General features: G+C 42.9%; 2 protein-coding genes across 6 annotated transcripts in view; both read right to left on the reverse strand.

Annotated features, from left to right (window-relative positions):
* Positions 1 to 9,294, reverse strand: part of kmt2d (lysine (K)-specific methyltransferase 2D) — a 31,551-nt gene extending 22,257 nt beyond the window's left edge. For 2 of the 5 annotated variants that reach the window (XM_056422291.1, XM_056422288.1), the window contains exons 1-20: positions 9,092 to 9,294; positions 6,709 to 6,791; positions 6,352 to 6,463; positions 6,006 to 6,208; positions 5,733 to 5,842; positions 5,464 to 5,626; positions 4,650 to 4,818; positions 4,343 to 4,457; positions 3,997 to 4,169; positions 3,584 to 3,885; positions 3,131 to 3,247; positions 2,189 to 2,991; positions 1,957 to 2,070; positions 1,724 to 1,837; positions 1,495 to 1,599; positions 1,228 to 1,409; positions 786 to 950; positions 487 to 596; positions 304 to 348; positions 28 to 213 (exon numbers count right to left, since the gene is read on the reverse strand). In XM_056422291.1, coding sequence (XP_056278266.1) covers positions 28 to 213; positions 304 to 348; positions 487 to 596; positions 786 to 950; positions 1,228 to 1,409; positions 1,495 to 1,599; positions 1,724 to 1,837; positions 1,957 to 2,070; positions 2,189 to 2,991; positions 3,131 to 3,247; positions 3,584 to 3,885; positions 3,997 to 4,169; positions 4,343 to 4,457; positions 4,650 to 4,818; positions 5,464 to 5,626; positions 5,733 to 5,842; positions 6,006 to 6,208; positions 6,352 to 6,463; positions 6,709 to 6,757 — 3,337 coding nt within the window. In that variant the 5' untranslated portion in view covers positions 6,758 to 6,791; positions 9,092 to 9,294. Of the gene's footprint in view, positions 1 to 27; positions 214 to 303; positions 349 to 486; positions 597 to 785; positions 951 to 1,227; positions 1,410 to 1,494; positions 1,600 to 1,723; positions 1,838 to 1,956; positions 2,071 to 2,188; positions 2,992 to 3,130; positions 3,248 to 3,583; positions 3,886 to 3,996; positions 4,170 to 4,342; positions 4,458 to 4,649; positions 4,822 to 5,463; positions 5,627 to 5,732; positions 5,843 to 6,005; positions 6,209 to 6,351; positions 6,464 to 6,708; positions 6,792 to 9,091 lie in introns of all 5 variants that reach the window. The other 3 variants (XM_056422289.1, XM_056422286.1, XM_056422287.1) reach the window with 2 other exon arrangements.
* A 3,930-nt stretch (positions 9,295 to 13,224) lies between these two features.
* dhh (desert hedgehog signaling molecule) lies at positions 13,225 to 18,253 on the reverse strand. Its single transcript, XM_056423005.1, has 4 exons — positions 18,017 to 18,253; positions 17,212 to 17,648; positions 14,586 to 14,847; positions 13,225 to 14,449 (listed from the first exon to the last, which is right to left on the reverse strand). The coding sequence occupies exons 2-4, from the start codon at positions 17,518 to 17,520 to the stop codon at positions 13,650 to 13,652; spliced, it is 1,371 nt and encodes a 456-aa protein (XP_056278980.1). The 5' UTR covers positions 17,521 to 17,648; positions 18,017 to 18,253; the 3' UTR covers positions 13,225 to 13,649.
* Between the last annotated feature and the right edge of the window lie 2,031 nt (positions 18,254 to 20,284).

Here is a 20,284-nt window from a genome sequence, read left to right on the forward strand (position 1 = left end):
ACCACTAGGTGTGCAGAGTGTGCAAACCTTTTCCATCCTCCCCTTCTTCGACTTCCCTTAGATCCATTCCATCAGGACCGCCTTCACAGCACAGAGTGCCGAGACGGGAGCGACGTTGCCGCCTCTTATGCAGAGGAGACATGGAGATGCTGCGAAGCAGGGACATACCCGACTCCGTCAGCCACACACCCTCCAACCGATAGAACTGGGGCTCTGCAAATTGACATTCGTAAATGAGTGACTTGTCACGACCACGCTTCATGTGCTTTTGATAATAAACAAGAACAAGCTAAATTCTCTGACCTGGCTCTTTGATCTTTATCGACGCCATAATGGCTGACTCTACTACTGTGAACAAAGGCAGACATCAGGGAGAGAAAGCAAAAGAAAAACATGTCATTAGTAAATATGAGAATATCCTGCGTATATTTGAAACCATAATCTACAGTGTGTCTTCAGTTTTAAAACTGTCGTTCTGGGACTTACCCACAGGTTTTGGAACATATGCGGAGCAGGATGTGCATGCAAAGCCCTCATCAGAAGCTTGTTCCACCTCATCCTCCGTGTACAAACTTTCACAGACGGCATGGACCCAACTGCACAGGCACACAGACATACATAACTTTTCATAACAAATCACATGACGAATCAAAGATGTTATCATGGAATAATTCATGATGTGAATAAATAATCCATTCCCCGCTCGTCTTCATTAGCTGCAGTCTCATGAATACCTCAGTTTGTGTCTGGTGAGCACGTGTGGAGTTCTAATGAGCAGCACTCACCGATCGCAGTACTGACACTGCAGCAGCAGCTCCTCCTCCATAAAGTTCTCTCTGCATACCGGACAAGTGACGAGGCTGGCACAGGGGCCACAGTGGGTGTAGTTGTTCTGCCACTCACAGTGGAAACCCGGAGAGTTGGAACCACACTGCACACAGCATACACACCTGCACAGAAGTATTGAAGCACTGTATTAAATTTACAGCCAGCATGTTTTTATTTGACGTTTTTAAATGAAGACATTTAAAAAAGGAGCAGCAGTTTTTCTGTTGCTACGGAAGCAAGCGGCAGCGAGATGGGCCTTTGAATAGTTAATGCAGGGCTGAGATATGAGTGTTTTACATAATATGCAAATGTACATGTAGTCATTTCCATTTGACCCCATTTAAAGCTACAAGACTGAATGAAGCATTGTACTCAAAGAGTTTCATTTTTTTTTCTCACCATTTGCACTTCCAACCACCCTTGGGAACATTGTGCAGGGGTGGGTCCAAGCAGTAGGTGTGATAGCTGACGTCACAGTCGTCGCACAGCAGAAGACGAGAGGGGTCCGAAGCCTTTCCGCACATCTCGCACACAATACATTCCAAACAGCGCCAGCCCTTACGGAGCATCGTCTTGGTGATCTACAGAAGACATCAGGTTTAATCAATCTATACAAAAATAGTGATGGGGAACAAACTAAATATGTACGGATAACGTTGTGCTTACTTTGCTGTTCACACAGTACGGATGGTAACACTGGGCACACTGAGCACAAGCCAATAGCTGCCCCTCCGCACCCTTTCCAAAACTGCCACACACGACACACATATCCTGAAACAGAGGAGAGAAATAAGAAAAAACTGGATACAAAGAGGATTTGCATTTCATTTGAAAGTGGCAACTGTGTTTTTGCCACACAATAATTCAAAATGCCACGCTAGAAAAAGAGCTGTACCTGGAGTAGAACAAATTTATCAGTGTTAGAAAAAAGAACCACTGTGTTCTGCATTGTGTCATCTTCCTCATCGTCTTCCTCCTTATTTAGTCCAGTGTCTGTGGTCATGCTTAGCTGCGGACAAGGGAATAGATAGTTGTAAACCTACTGCCAACATGTGTCATTAAATGACAAGTAATGGAAAGAGTTGTGACTACATTATAAAAGTGAAAGAATATTAAACTGCAGCTCACCAAGAAAGCATCAATGCAGGAGGCCATGGCTTTGAGGCGTGACCTCCCACCACGCCCTCTCCCTCCACCACCTCCTCGAGGTCTACGCTTCCCAGGAAAACTATTGCTTCGCCCCTAAAGAAAAAACACATTTACATTTTAAGTTGTATTCTGAAAATGTACAAATTAAAATCTAAAAACCCGTAAAGCAAAAATCACTCAATAAAACTGAACTTGTAAACGTTGACCTCACCTGTTTGACCCGTGAGCGGCCTGGGGATCCTCTCCGTTTCACCTTCTCTCTGTCGCTACTGAATGGTTCAAAGGGAAGCGAGTCATCGGTCTCACTGTGCAGATTATCTGTGTGTGAGTGGCTCGTGGGTAAAAGGCCAAACTCCATGGAGAGCTGAGGATCGTGTTCTCCTGGAGAGCCCAAGAAGCCACTGCTGCTCTCATCTCCGTGGCTCATATAGGACATCTCGTCCAGCAGCAATTCCCTCTTAACCTCTTGCTCCTGCAGTTCCTGCTTTATGTCCACATGAAGTCCTTCTCCTCTCATATGCTCATCATACTCTTCTTCATCATCTTCCTCCTCAGAGTGAGGTAGTAGCCTCGCACCTATTTCCATAGAAAAGACCTCTTGTGTGTCTACTGACAAAGAAGAAGGAGACTGGGGGTCCTGGCATGGACTTCTTTCCTGACGATTATCCATGGGCAAATGCTCCGCTTGATCCAAAGAGGCAGGAGAAGCTGGTAACTTTGGTGGATCATTACTGAACGCTTCCAGGATAGGCGTGCACTCGGAACCATCGTTTAATAACTCTGGTGATGCTTCTTGGTCCACTGAGGGAGTGACCTCCTGCGGCTCCTTCTCCACCTCCATACTTTCAGGGCCCTGATGTGACGATGGTGTAGGTTCTGCTCCAAGGTCGTCACACTGTGTCTCTGCTGTGGAGTCGTGTGAGTGGTTGGCTTCAGTCACCTGGCTGACTTCCTCTTCTGCTCTCTCTTCATCAGCCGGAAGACAAGAGGCCCCTTGTTCTTTTGTTGCACATTCTACATTTGAGATTAAGGAATGTGTGGTTATTAGTGTAAACATTTAGAAATCTATCATTAGTTACGGCACACCATCATCCACATAATAAAGAACATTGTGTTCATTTTCCAATATGTCTACAGTGTGTTGTCAGTTTACCTGTGGACCCAAGTGGAACAACAGTTGCCTCCGAAGTTAATCCTTCTGTTGCTACCTGCAGCTCGTCCTCTTTGATTTTCTCCCCATCTGTTGTCTCAACAACTGCAGACTCCGCCCCTAAAGCCAAAAGTAGTTAACTTTCAGCAGCCCAGTTCAGAAATAAAATACACTACATTTACTTCGCCGATACTTTAAAAGCACGTCACAACAGGTGCCTTTAACCATGTGGATACAACCCCAAAACTGCACGAATCATACAATACATACACTTCATTGAACATGCTGATCTACTTCAAATGCTACATTTAGAAATAATAAGAGAAAGAAGTGGGTTATCTTATTGGTCAGGGTGCAGTCAACATAAACAAGCTGCATTCTTTTACTTGTCCAATAAAACTCATGACGAGCATGTCTCGTACGCTTTGTCTTATGTTGCGTACGACGCAGACTTACCCAAGCCCATTGGTGCCTCTTTATCAGTTATGGCTTCAGCCTGAACCGTCTCTGATGCATCTTTCGGTCCTGGTGTCACCTCTGGTAAGTCTGTGTGCTCTTCTGTCACCATGTCTGCGTCCGTTTGGATCGTCATCTCCACCAAATTCACACGGCCTTCAGTCTCCTCGGACGCCTCTCTAGTTTGTATCTCCGCTGTGTATGGTTGAGCGACAGGCTGCTGCTCATCCTCCTTGCAAAGCCGGCAAATGCACTTGGCTTCTGAAAGCTCCCCCGGTAAAGCACACTCACTGTGCACCCACCTAAGACAATAAAGAGATGATCAACCAAATATGTAATGATAATATGTGTGACAAGCACACGCATGATGGCTACAATTAATTATTGCTGTTGCACTTCTGCATCAGACAAACCTGTGGCACATGCTGCAGCACAGCAGAGTGACAGATGAGTTGGCAGCTTTGCTGCACACACCACAGCTGCGGTGACGCTGGCAGCCCTCACACACGGCGTAGTTGTCAAACCACTGGGCCAAACCTGGCAGTACCAGTCCTCGGACACCACACTCCGTACATACACGACACCTCTGACAAATTACAAATGGGTGTAAAATATAAACCATGAGCCCCTCAAAAGAAAATCAATTGATGACAAGCTCTCTTTTAAATACACTGGTAATTTTTGAGCTTGCTCTTAACAGTAGGTTTCTAAAGGTAATAGTATCTCTTTGTACCAAAGTTAAAGACAAATGTGACTTACTCTGCATTTCCATGGGTCAGAGGGAAGAGAATCCATGGCTGGCTGGAGACAGAAGGTGTGGTAGCCCTTATCACAGGCATCGCATACCAACATTTTTGAGTCTTCTCCTGGTTGTCTAAGAAAATGAGTAAAGATAATGCTCTTAAAATGGGAAATAAAGCTCAAGTAAAATAGAACAAATGCCTTAAAAAAATTAAAATGATGTAAATATAATGCAAAATATTCAGGGACCACATCTGATTCACTATTATAGTGCATTTCATTATGATTATTATTATAGTAAATGATTCTCTACAGTTTGACTTACCTGCAAGTCTGACACACTTTACACTCTGGGCACTGCCAGCCTGCCCTTTGGATGGGCGTGGCACCAATCTCAAGACAGGCTGCATGATAATGTTGGCCACAACCCGTACAGAACAGCAAGTCTGTGAGCTCCCCCGCTGAGTCACACACTGCACACCAAGACTCCTCACCTGCTGTAAAAAAAAAAATGTTTTAAACATCCCAGGTTTAATAAACTGATATTGGCACCATTGACTTGTTTTTCCTCTCTTTCTTAGTTCAATATGAAAGCAGAGGAAACAAAATCCAATGAATGTAGCCTGTAGCCACTTGATGTTTGTTAAGCAAATTAAGAAAAGTCAAAAACATTCAAACTTTTTCAAAAGACCATTACCAACGATTGCGTTTTTTCAACTTTCAAGCTATACGCCTGCAAATGACGCAATAATCAAGTTGTACACAAAGGCTTCACAAGTGGTCGTGGCACTTGGTCATAGACCTCAGAATTAGTGTACCTTGGATGCGCGTGCAACCGGAGCTTTTCATACATGACTGTCAAAAATAATTCACTAATAAAAGCACCATCTGCATGTGAGGATTATATAAATATGGCCAATTTGTTTTAAAAGGCTTTCCAAACCGGAGGTCTAAAGAATCTTCATTTACATATATTTTTCAAGACAAATAAAATAGTTTAAAGGCAATTCAACCTTTGTTTCTTCATAGAGCTTACAATACATGATACATGTAGTTGCATACTTGTATTAAGGAAATTATGTCGTCCATGCCTTAATTAAGGATATCACAACTTTGACGAAGATATTTGGTTCTCTTACCCAACTCCTCTGCCTTGTCTATGTGCTCTGGACAAAGGAGGACCAACTGCTTCATGGACTGGAAGGATCCACTGGCTGCCGAGCAGGGGAAGTGGTAGAACCGCGTGCAGCCCTCAGCATGGCATTGAATGGTTGCGCCCAGCCTTTTGCAGTATTCGCAGAGCTGGAACCAAACAATGTCAACAAGTAAGATTTTGTGAAGGAAGCCTGTTAATTCGTACATTCTCACTCAATATCAGTTTATTCAAGTCTATGGACAGTGCACTTACCCGCTGTGTCCCTGAGATAACGGCCTTATCCACGTTTTCAAGCTCCTCATTCTCCATCCGCTTCACTCCCTCCGACCACACCGCACACCAGTGATGAACCGCACAACCCCCTGTTTTTTTTTTTTTTACAAATAGAAAAGCACATCAGGTAAATTCCTAACAAAACATAAATTCTACATCTGTGTGTTGCATTTCTGATCCATGGAGTATATTACATAATTAATTTATTCTAAACAAATTAAAATATATAATAGCATAATGTTTGAGTTCAACCTGAGTCGTCGAAGAGTGACGTCAGATAGGGGGAGTCGGAAAATCCGATGAAAGACAGGTCATCATTCCCAGGCTGTGGCAGTGGGGAAGCTGATGGCTTGAGAGTTGGCCGCTCAGAAAATGGCCCAAAGTGTCTCAGTTCCCGCTGTCCATGCAGGCTCCTCTCCACACAGTTGCAAAGCGCACACGCTTGAACGCTCTCTCTGTACAGTCACAAACGTGATTGTTTACAACACGAGTATAGATTCTGTTTTTGCTGGTGTCAACAATGATCAGCTTCTTAGGATATAGTAGTATAACAGTGTGGATCATATCTTTAAAAACTAAATATGAATAACTAACTTACACAGGTTTGCTGGACAAGGCTGCAGTAGCACCAGACACGTCCTCAGCAGCAAGGAGGGCTTTGGACTCCTCCTCAGAGGGGACAAGCTGCTTTGAAGGGGCATTGTCATCAGCTAGAGAATGAAAAAGATGAAGAAAACATCACTTTATATAACGGGAAGACATTGCTTTTACTAAACCCTATTAATAAACCTGCGATCATCACCTTTAATGAATTGTAAATCTCAATAAATCCATCAACTATTAATAATCCTCCAAAAAGACTTACACATTTGAAATGCACTTTTTTTTAGAGCAAAGGCACATTGATAATGGATAGTGTAGCGACATGGGGAACATTTTAAAAACAACACATTACCTGTTGGTTCAGAGTCATTTTCTTCGCAGTTTGATTTCTGCTCGTCCATTCCCCGTACTGATTTTGACCTCCTTGACAGAGATCTGCAATTTCAAAACAGAAGTACAAGCAACTTGTAAAACTTTATCAGAAGAATAATAGTTTAATGAAACTATTCCCGGGAAGCAAACACCGTGTGTAGATTATATCTGATAACTATAGCTATGCCATTAACATCAGGTATATTATCACTGAATAAAGAGAATCAGAATATAGAGGATAATTAGGTGAAAAAAGTAATAAATGTTTCTTCCCATAAGAAGAGAACAGCTAAATAGTATGTAGGTCCCCATTTACCAAATGTGTTTTTTATTAGCCAACAAAAGTTTAACAATTAATAGTAATTCCCAAAACTCCAGAGGAGCCTGCTTATTCAACAAAAAGCACCTTTAACAAGAAGACTTGCAACAAACAACGCAACCAATACAACCACAACCCGGCTCGTATGTGCTCACTTTAGATAATGTGCCTGTGTTAATCTCACTTAACGTTAGCTCTCATGCAATCGAGCTTCCTCGCAAACTCGTGAAAATAGCGCGAGGGTTTGAGACAGATCGGTCGGAAACCGCTCTTGCAATTCAGGTTATCGTTTACCAAGTAATGCATAATCCAAATCGGTGAAACAGCCTCGCGAACAAGCACAAAATTATTAAACTAAAATGGTGTTTTCCCAAATAAAACAACCATAAATCGGGATACACAAAGAAAACACAACTTCCGTGTGTTGAACTTCCTGTTGCAGCAGAGCTTATTTCGTGCAGAACCTTTGTCGCAAGCATCATAGTTCCGCTGTGAGATTCACGCCATTAACACAAATAACGTAACGGAAAGACAAACAACGAAGGACTCACCGTCTAATTTATCAACACAACTCATTGCAAGATGCAATAGGACGTGTTTCAACGGGAAAGACATTTATTTACACGCAATACTTGCCGATCGGCTTACATTTCGCGTGTTATATTCGACTTATGGTCTAATATCATGCGTGTTAATGTCATCGTGCATCTCCAAATGTGAGAAAACAAAAGACCGAGAAAACAATGCTGCAACGCCATGATCTGATCTAATGGGCTCAAAAGGACAATACGTTGAAATATAGCTCCAGCTGAGTGTCTCGCAGCGTTTCGTTAGTTGCAAAAACCGTCACACTCTTCCTGTGAGCTGTCCATAACAAACACATTTCGAAACGTTTCCTATTTATACTCAGTGAAGCGGTTAGAAGAAGACCCCAGTCCGAGAGCACTGTTTTTTAAACCCACAACAGCAGAACGTAGTGAATAAAAATGAAGCTCATAATGTAATTTATTATGACATTAACCCAATTACAACGCACATGCATCCTTGTCCAGATTTTTTTAAGTGCTAGTTACTGGACTTGCGTTCAAGATCTTGAACGCAAGTCCAGTAACTAGCACTTTGCATTTCAACCCAAACTCCAAATACGCCTCATAGCTGCACTCCTGTCCTCGCAATGTGTGGCTCTACGTTAAGACGATGTTGGCGGCTGAACGCCACCGAGCTGATGGACCAAATAAACGCGTTAACGTGAAATAAATCCTCCTCGTGAGAAACGTCTTCGGCGGCAGCAACACGAGAAACGCAAACTCTCTTCTCGACAACGAACTTGACGTCAAATCCAAATCTTACAAAACCCAACTTGTCACAATTAACGAGGACTAAACAGGCTTTGTCTCTCACATTAAGTTGTTCGGAGCAAAAGTGATGACATGATGGCGAACGTTAAGTTATCGTCTTAACGTCCTGCTCGCCGAGTTTAAAGTGTAACTTTCACGGTGAACGTTTGGTTCTTATTGAGTAACGTCCGTCAATAACAGGGTCGTTTGTTTCAGTGTCACGGTGGAAGCGACGGAGATGTGAAGAGTTGAATAATTGCAAAGCGAAGCACTATTCCTCAATGTAAACACCGACTTCAAAGGGTTGATTGGGTCCAGCAAATAGCCACAGCCGTGGAACCGGCGACAGGCTGGAACGGAAAAACTCACAACTACCAATGGTGACGTAGCAACAAAGTGTCCCGTAGAGGCGAAACTACAGTAAATACACACACTCTCGTGCGCAGGCACGTGTACTTTAAAAAAGTTAACCAACCACTATGTGATCCATACCGTGGACACTGCCGACGTAAACCACATTTCAACCAAAAGTTAGCCCGCAGGTAACATAGCTAGTTCTCCAGTAAGTAGACGCCCCCATCTGGTCGCAGCTAACGTTAGCTAAACTGTAGCAGCGCTACACTACCCGGTCTAAGGTCAGCGCTGCTGTGTCTTTAGCTACGTCTGCTGCAAGAAGTTCAAATACACAATAATAAAAAACAGCTCACCTCAAAAAAACACTATCGTCTCCTCGGACATCAGCACAAGCCAAACAGCCACACAGCTTCCCATAACGCTGACGCTCGCTTCATTTTATGTACCGGACTATCGCTGCGGCGAGCCGGCTGGAGGGAGAGTGGGGGAAGTGCACCTCGGCGGAAGGCTGCGCGGTGATGCGAGCTAGCGTATTAACTAGGTGGATGATGCTACGGTTAGCTAGCGAACCAGCAGCCTGAGCTTTGTGTCGAGTGGTCGTGTACTACCGGGGGACTAGTAAGCACCGAAACATGTCTTCAACCGGTCCCGACAAAAGCTCTCCAGCTCCATGCTGTGAATCCTAAAAACTACCCCGCTATCGGTCTCCTTGCTTGTGTGTTTAGCTTGAAGGCTAACAACTGTTAGCCTCCGCTCTGTTCAGGAATCTCGCTCGCGAGGTCGTTAAAAGCGGCTGCAAGTTTGCACGAAAGAGTGCATCCAAAAAGTACAGCCCCAAACTTTGTTGACACTAAAGTTAATGTAGTTTTTCTCATAGTTTCAGTCCAGTGTGAAATATTAATCTCCCTTAATGTGCAGATTAACTTTGCATGGGTCCCCTTGTATGGGTCACTAGCATAGCTAAACTGCGTTACGTCTGCACACGGCTGTTCCGCCAAGTGGCTATCTACTGCTAGCAGTGCTGGCGAAAAACAACGACGTCAAAAATGTATGCATGCAAAATAACGATCACAAATGTAGTTTTATTAGCGACACCAGTGAAACGTGTCATCGCTTCAGTGTGGCGATGTTCGACGTTGGGCCACGGGGACCATTTTGCACACAACACATTATTTTAATCTGAGCGCGAACCACTCATTTATGGTGTATATTAGATATTAGGTCATTCGAGTTTTGGATCCTGGGAAGCCATTTTTCATTTGATTGTTATCATTTTGGAACCAAAGCGACGTTGACATGCCCACAGATGACTGCATTAGTTTTCTGTATTCATCAACCTCGATTTGATTAGCCTAAATTCTATTGGGCTCTTGTTTTGCTATAGTAAATTATTTTTTGTGATAAACATAACATGTGTCTGAGCAATTCCACGTGGTTCCTAATGACTTATTCAGCTTCTGATACTGTACTCTTCGACGACTATAGCCTACAGCCTTTAGTTGTGCATTTGGATGGAGTAACAGAGAGTTTGGGAAGAGGATGCTAATGAATCACTCACAACTACCACGATATGACATAAACCTCGACAAGTGTTCAGCAGGTTCACCAATAATGACCCACATAAACCAGAACACCTGCGTGTTATTCTGAACCTTGGTGGTGTGTGGCCACATTATCTTATTACCCATGTGTGTGTCATTAAGCTACCATCCAATGAATGAATATTCTAAATAATTGTATATATCTTATGTAACAATATTACACCAGAAATGTTGACCATACTCTCCACACTTTACAGACCTTAATCACATGAATCAGTTCACCTTTCTGGCCTATAATTATTTGTTAATGTAATGCATGTTCAAATCTGGTATAGTATAAGAAGCAATCATAATGCATGGGCATACTTTAGATACATACTGAACATAATGCAGATACTATGAGGGGTGGGAATAAGAGGGGCCTTTTTTATAATTATTTGGCCTTTTCACTGTGAGAAAATCCCAGTGACATGTGTGACTCAGGAAGGACAGGTTTAAGAAAATTCTTCTCAATCCAGTGTTGGCATGTTAATAACGTAATGACGTTCAATCGTTGAGGAGATAAGAGCCGAAAGTCCTCTCAGATACATGAGTTTAAAGCTTTTTTTCTTGTCATTTTTTCAGAAATGGTCTTTCTTGAATCAAAACACCAACCTTCCCATGCCATCGTTTAAAAGGCCACTCTGTGAACAAAAAGCCTTCGGCAATACATGATGTACAACTTAAATGTCATTGGATTGATCTTGTGAACTTGCACAAAATTAGATTGGATAACAGTCTGACCCATTGTGAGAAGGTCACAGGTTTAATTTACATCAGCTGCGTGTCTCCTGTCCTGCCAGAGAACAAAAACTATCACTGTGTCATAGCTCATATATAGCTGTAACTCAACACTTATATGTACCTGAAGAGAAGAGCATCTGCAAAATGCCTTAAATGTAAAGGTGTTCACACAACACTGCCTCACTATACATTGTCTTCCATACAAGCAGTGAACAAGCTCCAGTTCCATGGTGATCTGCAGCTGACGCGCCCCTGAAACATCTCTGGTAATGCAAATGGACAGAGGCGCCTGGAGGCCTCAGGGCTTATACGAGACCGCTGATGAGAAAAATCGTTTAAAAAGATATGTTCGTCAAGATGAATGTAGTTTTGCTTTCTGAAGCTCGATGCAACAAAAAAAAGACTTGCCTTCCAAATGTGACTTGAAGCTAAAACTTCAGAAATATGCTTATATATGCCAACATTATTGAGATTAAAGCCTCACTACATGATGGTGGCGAAGAGACCAATAATACCAATAATTCACAATATTAGACAGCAGTTCCAAAAGGAACCATATAAGAAAACCATGATTTTAAATCACTCTTTAGTATTTAAAGAATAAAAGTAGGTTTTGTATTAAGTCATGGTTTTTGATAATTGTTTATGCAATATAAACTCATAACAAATCTACACTGATGCATTATTCTCTTTCATGTCTCTAAATATTTTCATAAAATTAAAGTTGTCATATTTATTCATAACTGCTAACAATGAACTGTATTTTACAACTAACTTTTATTTTGTTTAGGAAATGTGTGACTCTCTGTGGTGTGCAGTTTTAACATTTTAAAATAGGTTATTACGAGTCACCCTGACAGGATTATTTAACTCCCCATTCAGCTTTAGCCAGATTAGATTAGATTTTGTGTGGCTGAGACAAGGTGGAGGACAGTGACTGATTGGCCAATGGATGTAAATAGAGGATGGTATTAGGAGAAAGGGCTTTTCCTATTGGCCAGACTGTGGGGCCTGTGCCTTCCCATCTGCCTCCTGTTTCTCAGGGATAATCCTCTAGAATACCTCCACAGATGTTTACCACAGAACGTAAACCTGAAGACGAGAATACAATTTAGGTCCTCAGTATTATTACTGTTGTACTTCACAGATAACTGAGAAAACACAATGTAGGCTACTTCTACAGGATGCAGTTTGTTCTTTAAATATCGGTTCTGTGTTGAGTAGTGTTGAGTTCTACATATACATATTTTCTATATTGACAATACATTACAAGTATTACAAATCAAGGTTTGTTGAATTACAGTCCATCTTATCTGGGGTAGGTATTATACAATGGCGTTTAAGAAATACAATAAAATAAACAGGCTTAATCTCAGTTTCTCCACAAGGGGGCGTACTACCTTGTACTAATCAGTAACTTCTTTTAAATCACTTCTTAAAACCCATTTTTATAGAACAGCTTTTAAATGATCTAGTCCTTTTATGCAGAACTTTGGTTCCCCTAATTTAGTTTGTCTGTTTTTAATTTTAAATTGTAATATATGTTTAAATGTTATATTTGTTTCTTACTATTCCATTTGTTTTGCCTTGACTCTGTAGAGCACTTTGTAAACATTGTTTTTAAATGTGCTATATAAATAAAGTTATTATTATTATTACCTGCCAAAAATGTCCTCACACATTTTTCAGAACCTTTGAAAAGTAAGTTTACGTGGCTAAATGTTGTAACAGCAACAGAACATGTGCGGACTGGAAGACTTAATGCAACAAACTAGAAAGAACAACTGTGAATTGTACTATGCCACCGACACATATAGCACTGGTGACACAAATTGACCTGCAGATACTAATAAAACGTACTCCTTTAAGATTATAAGATACCTGCTATCTCTCTTAAAGTAGCTATGTGATAAAGTCTGTGATTTCAACATAATGGTGGCACAGTGTGGAGAATATTAAGTACGTCTGGGCTTTTCATTAACCAGTCAGCCTGCGGGAAGACTTCCACAGAGCCCTTGAACACGAACACACATAATACTCAACTACGACCTCAGAGAAGATCTTTCTGCACATGGCTCAGCTGTTTCACACTTGCTAAACATGTTAAAGAAAAATTAGCTTAACTGACTGAATTCCTCAAGAGTGGAAGAAAAAGCAGAGTGTTGCTTATTAAAATTACATTTTAATTCGTTTTACAACATGTGAGGACATACAATGCATGTAGTGGAATTATTATATTAAAATGAAACATTTATATATGATTCATAAAGTACAAAAATAAAGATTCTATTGTGGGAAAATTAATTTATATCCCATTAAAAATGATATATATGACTGAAATAATTAAAAGAAAAAACATGACGTACAAATAGACTGATAGTCATTTTGAAATGACCTCTTTTTACATGAACCTGCTCAGATAAATTGTCTCATCCAACCCAATCTCCCCTTCAAAACATCACTTAAGTGTTAGCATGTACATCATATTAAAAGCAAGCCATTCCAGTGCTTTTAATTTATTAAAGAAATAACAGGAAGTGTTAGGGTAAATATATCAAAGCTGTACACTGTGACAGTGTGTATAGTTTTAAGGATGAAATGAGTTGGAGTCTAAAAAGATAGATCCCAAACTGTACAGTAATTTTGCATACCAATGCACATCTGATGTCTGCTTCTCTTTCATTTCCATCCTCAGAGGTTCACTGAGAGAGTCTTGCGTGTACAAAGTGCCATTATTCACACAAACACCTGCTCTGTCCTTTGCGGCCAAAGTGCTACAATAGGTCTTGGTGCAGGCTGTTTCACCGTCTGTGGTCTGCTGTTCTTTTCTTGTCTTCCCCCAAAGTAGCTGGTTTAATGAGAAGAGGAGTCGCACAGGTCCAAAGGCCCAGTGTGCCAGTCTGTGGTCATCTACCAGAGCATAGCTGGATGCCAGCACTCCTTCTACGAACACAGATCCAGCTTCTGTCAAGGGAGCATACACTCCCACACTCTCTTCTTCTGAAACTGAGATGATCCGAGATGGACGTACTTGAGCCTCGGCCGTATGGATGAGAACGCAGTCTCCAGTTTTGGCTCTGCTAGCAAACTGAGCCTGATACTCACTACTGTCGAGTCTGCAATGTGGGGCTAAAAACACCAAGTGATGTGGAGTCAGGGCCAATCGATGGCCATCTTCTGTCTCCAGAGAAAGAAAAGTAGACCAGCTTTCTTGGTCCTGGTGCAGAAACAAGAGCACTTGGCTCAACACGACTTGGCCTGTCCCAGACAGGGCCATGACTCTGTCCCCGGCGGCCACGGATGACAGGCTCTTCTGCACCCCTCCAGCAACAGTCACCCGGGCCCAGCCTGGGAAACATCCTCCCTTTTCCACCGCGACAGAGTGATCTGCAGGAAAATCAGCAGAAAAAAAGCCATGATGACTAAACTCAGATTGTGTTTGGTTTCTTGTCTTAATGTCCTGAAACCATCCAGTGAAGCTCCCGATCTGGTCTGTACATGAAAGCTCCATCGTTAAACTTACCAGCCTTTACTGAGCAGTGGATGTGATACTTGGACTCATAGTGGACCCAGTCAAAGCCAGCCTCCACAGCCAGCTGGGCTAGAAGGCCGTACTTCTCCGTTTCTCTATCGTCAGTGGTGATATCCACGGCTCGGCCTTCATAGTGCAGAGAGCCGGGAGGGTGGTGGCCGTCCTCGTCCCAGGCCTCTGTCACGCGCAAGTGGACCCCTGGCCACTGGTTCATCACTGCGATCGCCAGCCTGTTCAAACAGTCCTTACAGCGCTAGAAACAGAACGACAGAGGCAAGGGATTCAGTCTGAAACTGAATGAACTGATCAGCCAACATCAGCTCATCACAGGTATTGTTTTGACACATATGTTGGGCGATAACAGGAAATTGCTGTACAGAAATGCCAGCGAGTTGTTTGAGGACATTTTCAAACTCTTCATAACATAGTTTGTCGACCAAAGAGCATTGGCAATTATTGTCCAATTGTAAAACTGTGCCAACCAGTATATATCTTTTTTTCACTATTGTCTTTTTGATTATATCTCTCTTTTAGTGTATTATTATGGCTTTTAAAATGCTTTGAAAGAGGGAAATGTTTATTTCAAAGAGAGTAGTTTTAGATTATCTTCAGTGACTCTGTCTGCAGCATGTGCCATGTATCAGGAAAGTAGAAAAACACATTGTACATGCATGGAATAGCACAAAGTGATATTTAGCTTCAGCATTTAACCTATTGTATTAGGACCAGTGTTCAGTTATTCTGCAGCGCCATGGGAGCAGTTTGAGTAGTCGATGCCTTGCTCAAGGGCGCATCGACAGTGCCAGTTACCAATCAGACTCCTCTCCAGCTACCAGCCCACATGCCGTACTTGAACTGGCAACCCTCCAGTTCCCAAGCCGAGTCCCAACAGACAGAGCTACTGTCCCAATCATTTATTAACAGAGTGGTTGACAGAGCCTCAGTACAGTATGAAATCTGTACACCTCAGTGCACAGACGGAGTTCAGTGAAACGCAGAAGAAAAATGATTCCAGTATTTCAAGAACGTCTCCAGCTCTTAGGTTGTGATTGTTTGTCTGCTGGCATCATCAAACAATTCCTCCTCTTCTTTGTTAAAGGCTTTCTCAAACTTGCTCCAACAATCAGAGTATAAGAACAAAGCTACTGTAGCCAGTGTGGCGCATTCCTTGGCCTTTTCGACAAGGTGACAGAATAATCAAGGCCATGCTCTGTCTTTTGCAGATTGTTTTTCCGGTTTCACGCGAGACATTTGATCAGAACTTAGAAGTTTAGAAATGTGCACAGTGACACCAACGTGGTCCATGATGTTACAGGCTGGGTCAGTATTGTCGCAGGCTCGATAAATGACATCAACCGAGTTAATACATTTAATTATCTGGACAGTTATCTCTCTTGTGACTGCAGTTGACGGAATAAAGCTGTGCTTGCAACCAAGTATAAAAAGAGGGTTGGTAAAGAAAGCGATGAGAGTGTGAGAGATGGAGGGAGAAAAAGCAGAGTGAGAAGAAAGCAGTGTAGCGGAGGGCCGACATTGGGAGTAAAGAGAGAGGGCAGAGGGCAAGAATGTATGGGCATGGACTTGGGAATGTGACAGCAAGAGTGAGAAAGCGAGAAGGACAGAAAACAAACTGGTTCCAATTTTTCTCGCAATGCCATTGAAGAGAGGCGTTTCATTGTCAGAACTACAATAGTCGCTTTTCCGACGGTGCCATTACTTCAGCAGGCGGGAATTTTGTATAGGCGACCTCTCAGAGTCTCCAAATGACACACAAAGAGAGTCTTTCACATCTGGGCAAAAGAGGGGCACATGCACACATACACACACTCAAACTGTGCACACATATACGGCCACAGATTTCAATCACATACACAGTACAATCACTCGAGGAGGGGAAAGAACACAGATTTGTTTCCCAAACAATCACAGAAAACCGCAGCATCCAAAGCAGGCGACATCTGCATCCAGACACCATGTGGTCTCCTTCAGCAGTGTGGCATCCAGATCTATAAAATCCTCTGGGCGATCGATTGTCTTTTCTAGGCATGAATGTGGATACCTATCCCCAGTAAACATTAAGGAGTTCAAGTTTAAGAGCCACTGAGAGCCCGTCATGGGAAGTTTGATTTCCAATAACAAAGACTTAGGTTAAAGATTAAAAGGAAGTGTTCCTGAAGGGAAATGCAGTCTCTTAAGGGGTAGTGTTGAATTATATCCTGATCTTCTTATCTCAAGCAAAGGGAGGGGAAGTTTGGTTGAAACTTACTCACTCTGTGTGCAACAGTTGTCTGAGCATTAAGAGCCTGCAAGGGAAGGTACGGGAAACAATGAATGAGGTGAATGATTTGATTTGAAGTTGCCATGCTGGGCAGCCGGGTCTGAGCTGTAAACTGATGCCTGTCCCTTCATGTGAATGTAGTTAATCAATTATCCAGCAGAGGGATTGGCTTGAAAAGGTTCAAGGGACACCAGCATCCTTTACAGGTTACTCTCTGCACTGTCACCTGGTATCACTGGGCATAGTGGAAACAAGTGATCCAGTGTTTCATCCGATATTACAACATCCTTTAAAACTTGCAATGATTGAACTGGGTTCACCACAAAACACCAGCCTCACCTTGTTCATGAAGCGGTCTGCGTTGGTGTTCTCCTCATCCTTGAAGACAATGTCAGGGTTGTAGTTGCACACCAGTTCATTGAAGCGCTCAGAGGTGCGTGTGATCTTGCCTTCCGCTCTCCCGCTGGCACCGAGGTTGTTCTCTGAGAAGTTGGGGAAAAACTGCTTGTAGTGCATGGCTGTAAGTTTCCTGGCCCTGGAGCGGATGCCATAGCCAGGACCCGGTCCGCATCCCTGGACCAGCCACATGCAGGTCCACACAGCAAGCAGGCCGAGCTGTGCCAGGCGGGCCCACCAGGACTGCTTCATTGGGGAGGGCTGGGGCTCCCAGGAGTCAGTGGCTCACCGTGCCTACAGTGGTACCCCAGGTCCAGGTGTACAGTAGCATGTGAATAAGGGTCAAATCTTGGTCCATTCCAAATCATGTGGTACTAGAGCTGATGAGGATTTAAAAAATAAAATAAAATAAAAGATCATTATTTGTTGTGATATGTGGGAACTTCATCTTTCTCTGTTCACTCATGATAAAACATAAGTTTTATAGTACAAATCTGTTGTTTTGACTCGAGGTTGGCACTGCCTTGATGACTAAAAGTGAGGTTATTAGCGTAATGAATGATATGATTTAACTTTGACACGAGCTATTAAAATAGAGTGACACACTACATCTTTAAGGTTTCTCTCCAAATAGTCCACCATCTATCTCCAGCTGTTAAGCCTCTTGTGAGCTGAAAGTCGTCTTCACGCGTCCATCGCAGTTACCCGTCTCGGCGTAGGTGTTTTTCTTGTGTTTCTAGTCACTTACCGCTAATCTGTCTCCACGCAGTTCTTTAGACGAGACACACAAACTGACGCAGACCAAAAGCTCCACGGCTCCCCGTACTTCCTATGGACTCTCCCGTGGCGCTCTCATCCTCTTTGTCCATCCACAAATGTCTCCCCTGAGATTTCTTTCTTCTCTCCTTCGTCCACCGTCTTCTGTCGCCTTTCAGAGCTCCTGGCCACCTTGCACCAGCCATCGGGTCTTATTAGCGTCCGGACAAGATTGCCCTCCCTTCCTCTGCGCGCTCCCACTGCGACAGCACACGCCTCCAATTCAACCTGACAAAGGACAAATGATTAGCCTACTCATGTTAACAAACACCCCCTCATTCAATATTAAAGGTTAGTTAAACACAGTTTGGGAAACGTTTACACATCAAACTGCAAAGTTAAATTAATTATAGTATGTAGCTATTATAGTTAACAAAGCGCTCAAATGATCTTGCCACATTATATTCTTAGAGCACATATTTAGAGTAAAATGACTAAACTGAACCCACATGGCCTTGCTTCTGTCAGCTCATCCCACCCATCAACAGTGGATGGGTCAACTGTGATGACCCTGTGCTGATGTTATTAATAGACACAGTTGAAGGTAAGGTTCTGTGAGGAACACACGTGTCCAGCCTTGACACCCCTGACTCAGACTTGCAGTGTTGTCTTCCTGTGTTTGGGGAGCCGGCCGGACACCCCTGAACCCTGTGCACCCAAGACCTCTCCACTGGAAACACCCGCTGGCCACATCAACATATTATTTTTATCCTTCTCAGAACAATAGCTGGGAGTCATAAAAATGTGTCAGATAATTTCCAAAGAGGGGTCAGAAAAGAAAGGCATCGTTGTGTCTGAAGGGTCTGACATGTGTAATCACACACGGAAGCTTGAATTAATGTCGGATTCAAAGGTCGAAGTTTGTCATCATCCTATCTGCAGCTTCCTGGAACACTAGAAGACTTGATGATTTGTGGTTGGTTTCATGACAATGACTTTGTTTTAAAGAATCTTAAGCCCACTCACAACAGAGCTGCTGTGTACTGTATGGGTGTTGATATCCATAGTGTTTTGCCAGTGCATATCTTGGTTTGATGTGATTGCATTTTAAAGATGCTTCAAGATGAAATCACTACCAAGGCACTCTCATCCAACGAGAACAGAGACATTCTTAAAGGAGCCTGTGAATTTCCCATTCTATGCCTGATCTAAAACAACACTTACAGTAAGCGTGTGTGTAATGAAGAAGCATCGGTCACTGAGCTCCACAGTGACCATGGAAAGGCATCTCTGTTAGGGAAGTTTCCAGAAGATCCCAGGATGTTGTAGGGAGGGGTGGCAAGGCAAATCTTCATCTTCCTGTCCTTATGATAAACATGGAAGAAGGCTCAAGTCTGACCTAAGCAACACCGATGAGAGATATCAGCCTTCATGACAAATGCAGGGAAAGACTCATTCAAAAACAAAGCAACAAACACTTACAATTAACCACGCCAATGTTTCTCTTCAAAGCCGTGCAAGAGACCAGATTTCCATCTGACATAAAAGGGAAAGGAAGGAAGCAAACATCTCTGTAGGTTGGAGATGGAAATAAAGTCATTCTTATTTGCTTTTTATTTTGGTACCCCCATCCTCCTGCCTCCCCCTGCCTCCTTCTGGCTCTTAGCATTTAACTCCCCCATTTCAGGATGGGAGTACATGGCCGGTGAATGGTTGAGTTTCCTGCAAAGCCACAACGCAGACAGCGAGATCTTTCCTGCCTGGGTTAGCCTACCCTGCTTTGTTCTTTCCCAATGGACATCTATGTTAGCACCTGCTCATGGTCAAATAAAGCACACACTTTTTTGTTTTCTTCTGTGGAGTTTTCATTCACTAGAGCACTAATAATGGCTTGAAAAAAGAATATTTACAAAAGTAGCAATCGTAAGGATGCAATCATTTTAAATAAGTAAGTAGGATTTGGAGCAATGCTGGCTTTGACATTTCAAGTGTCTCTTGGAGCTGAATAGACACTCCAGGATCCACTTCCTCAAATGGAGGCCATTAGAAGGGGGGGGGGGGGGTCAAGGAACTGACACCAAACCACCTCCCTCCCCTCTCCCACACGCACACATGTCCTTTCTCTCTGCCCACCAGCACACCGCCCGTTCCACTGTCTCTCACCATGTTATCGGTGCAGGAAGAGGCAGGGTGCTGCATTCTGATGGCTGCACAGACTGGATGATTCCTGACCTATGTATTGTGACTTTTGTCATTTGTA

The sequence above is a fragment of the Pseudoliparis swirei genome, chromosome 9, assembly GCF_029220125.1.
Source record: "Pseudoliparis swirei isolate HS2019 ecotype Mariana Trench chromosome 9, NWPU_hadal_v1, whole genome shotgun sequence".
NCBI lineage: Eukaryota > Metazoa > Chordata > Actinopteri > Perciformes > Liparidae > Pseudoliparis > Pseudoliparis swirei.

Coding starts and splice junctions, on each gene's coding strand:
- dhh (XM_056423005.1), bottom strand. CDS start 17,520: ATGAAGCAGTCCTGGTGGGCCCGCCTGGCACAGCTCGGCCTGCTTGCT. Junction 14,848..17,211: donor CAGACCGCTTCATGAACAAG/GTGAGGCTGGTG, acceptor TTCTGTTTCTAG/CGCTGTAAGGACTGTTTGAA. Junction 14,450..14,585: donor CCACTGCTCAGTAAAGGCTG/GTAAGTTTAACG, acceptor ATTTTCCTGCAG/ATCACTCTGTCGCGGTGGAA.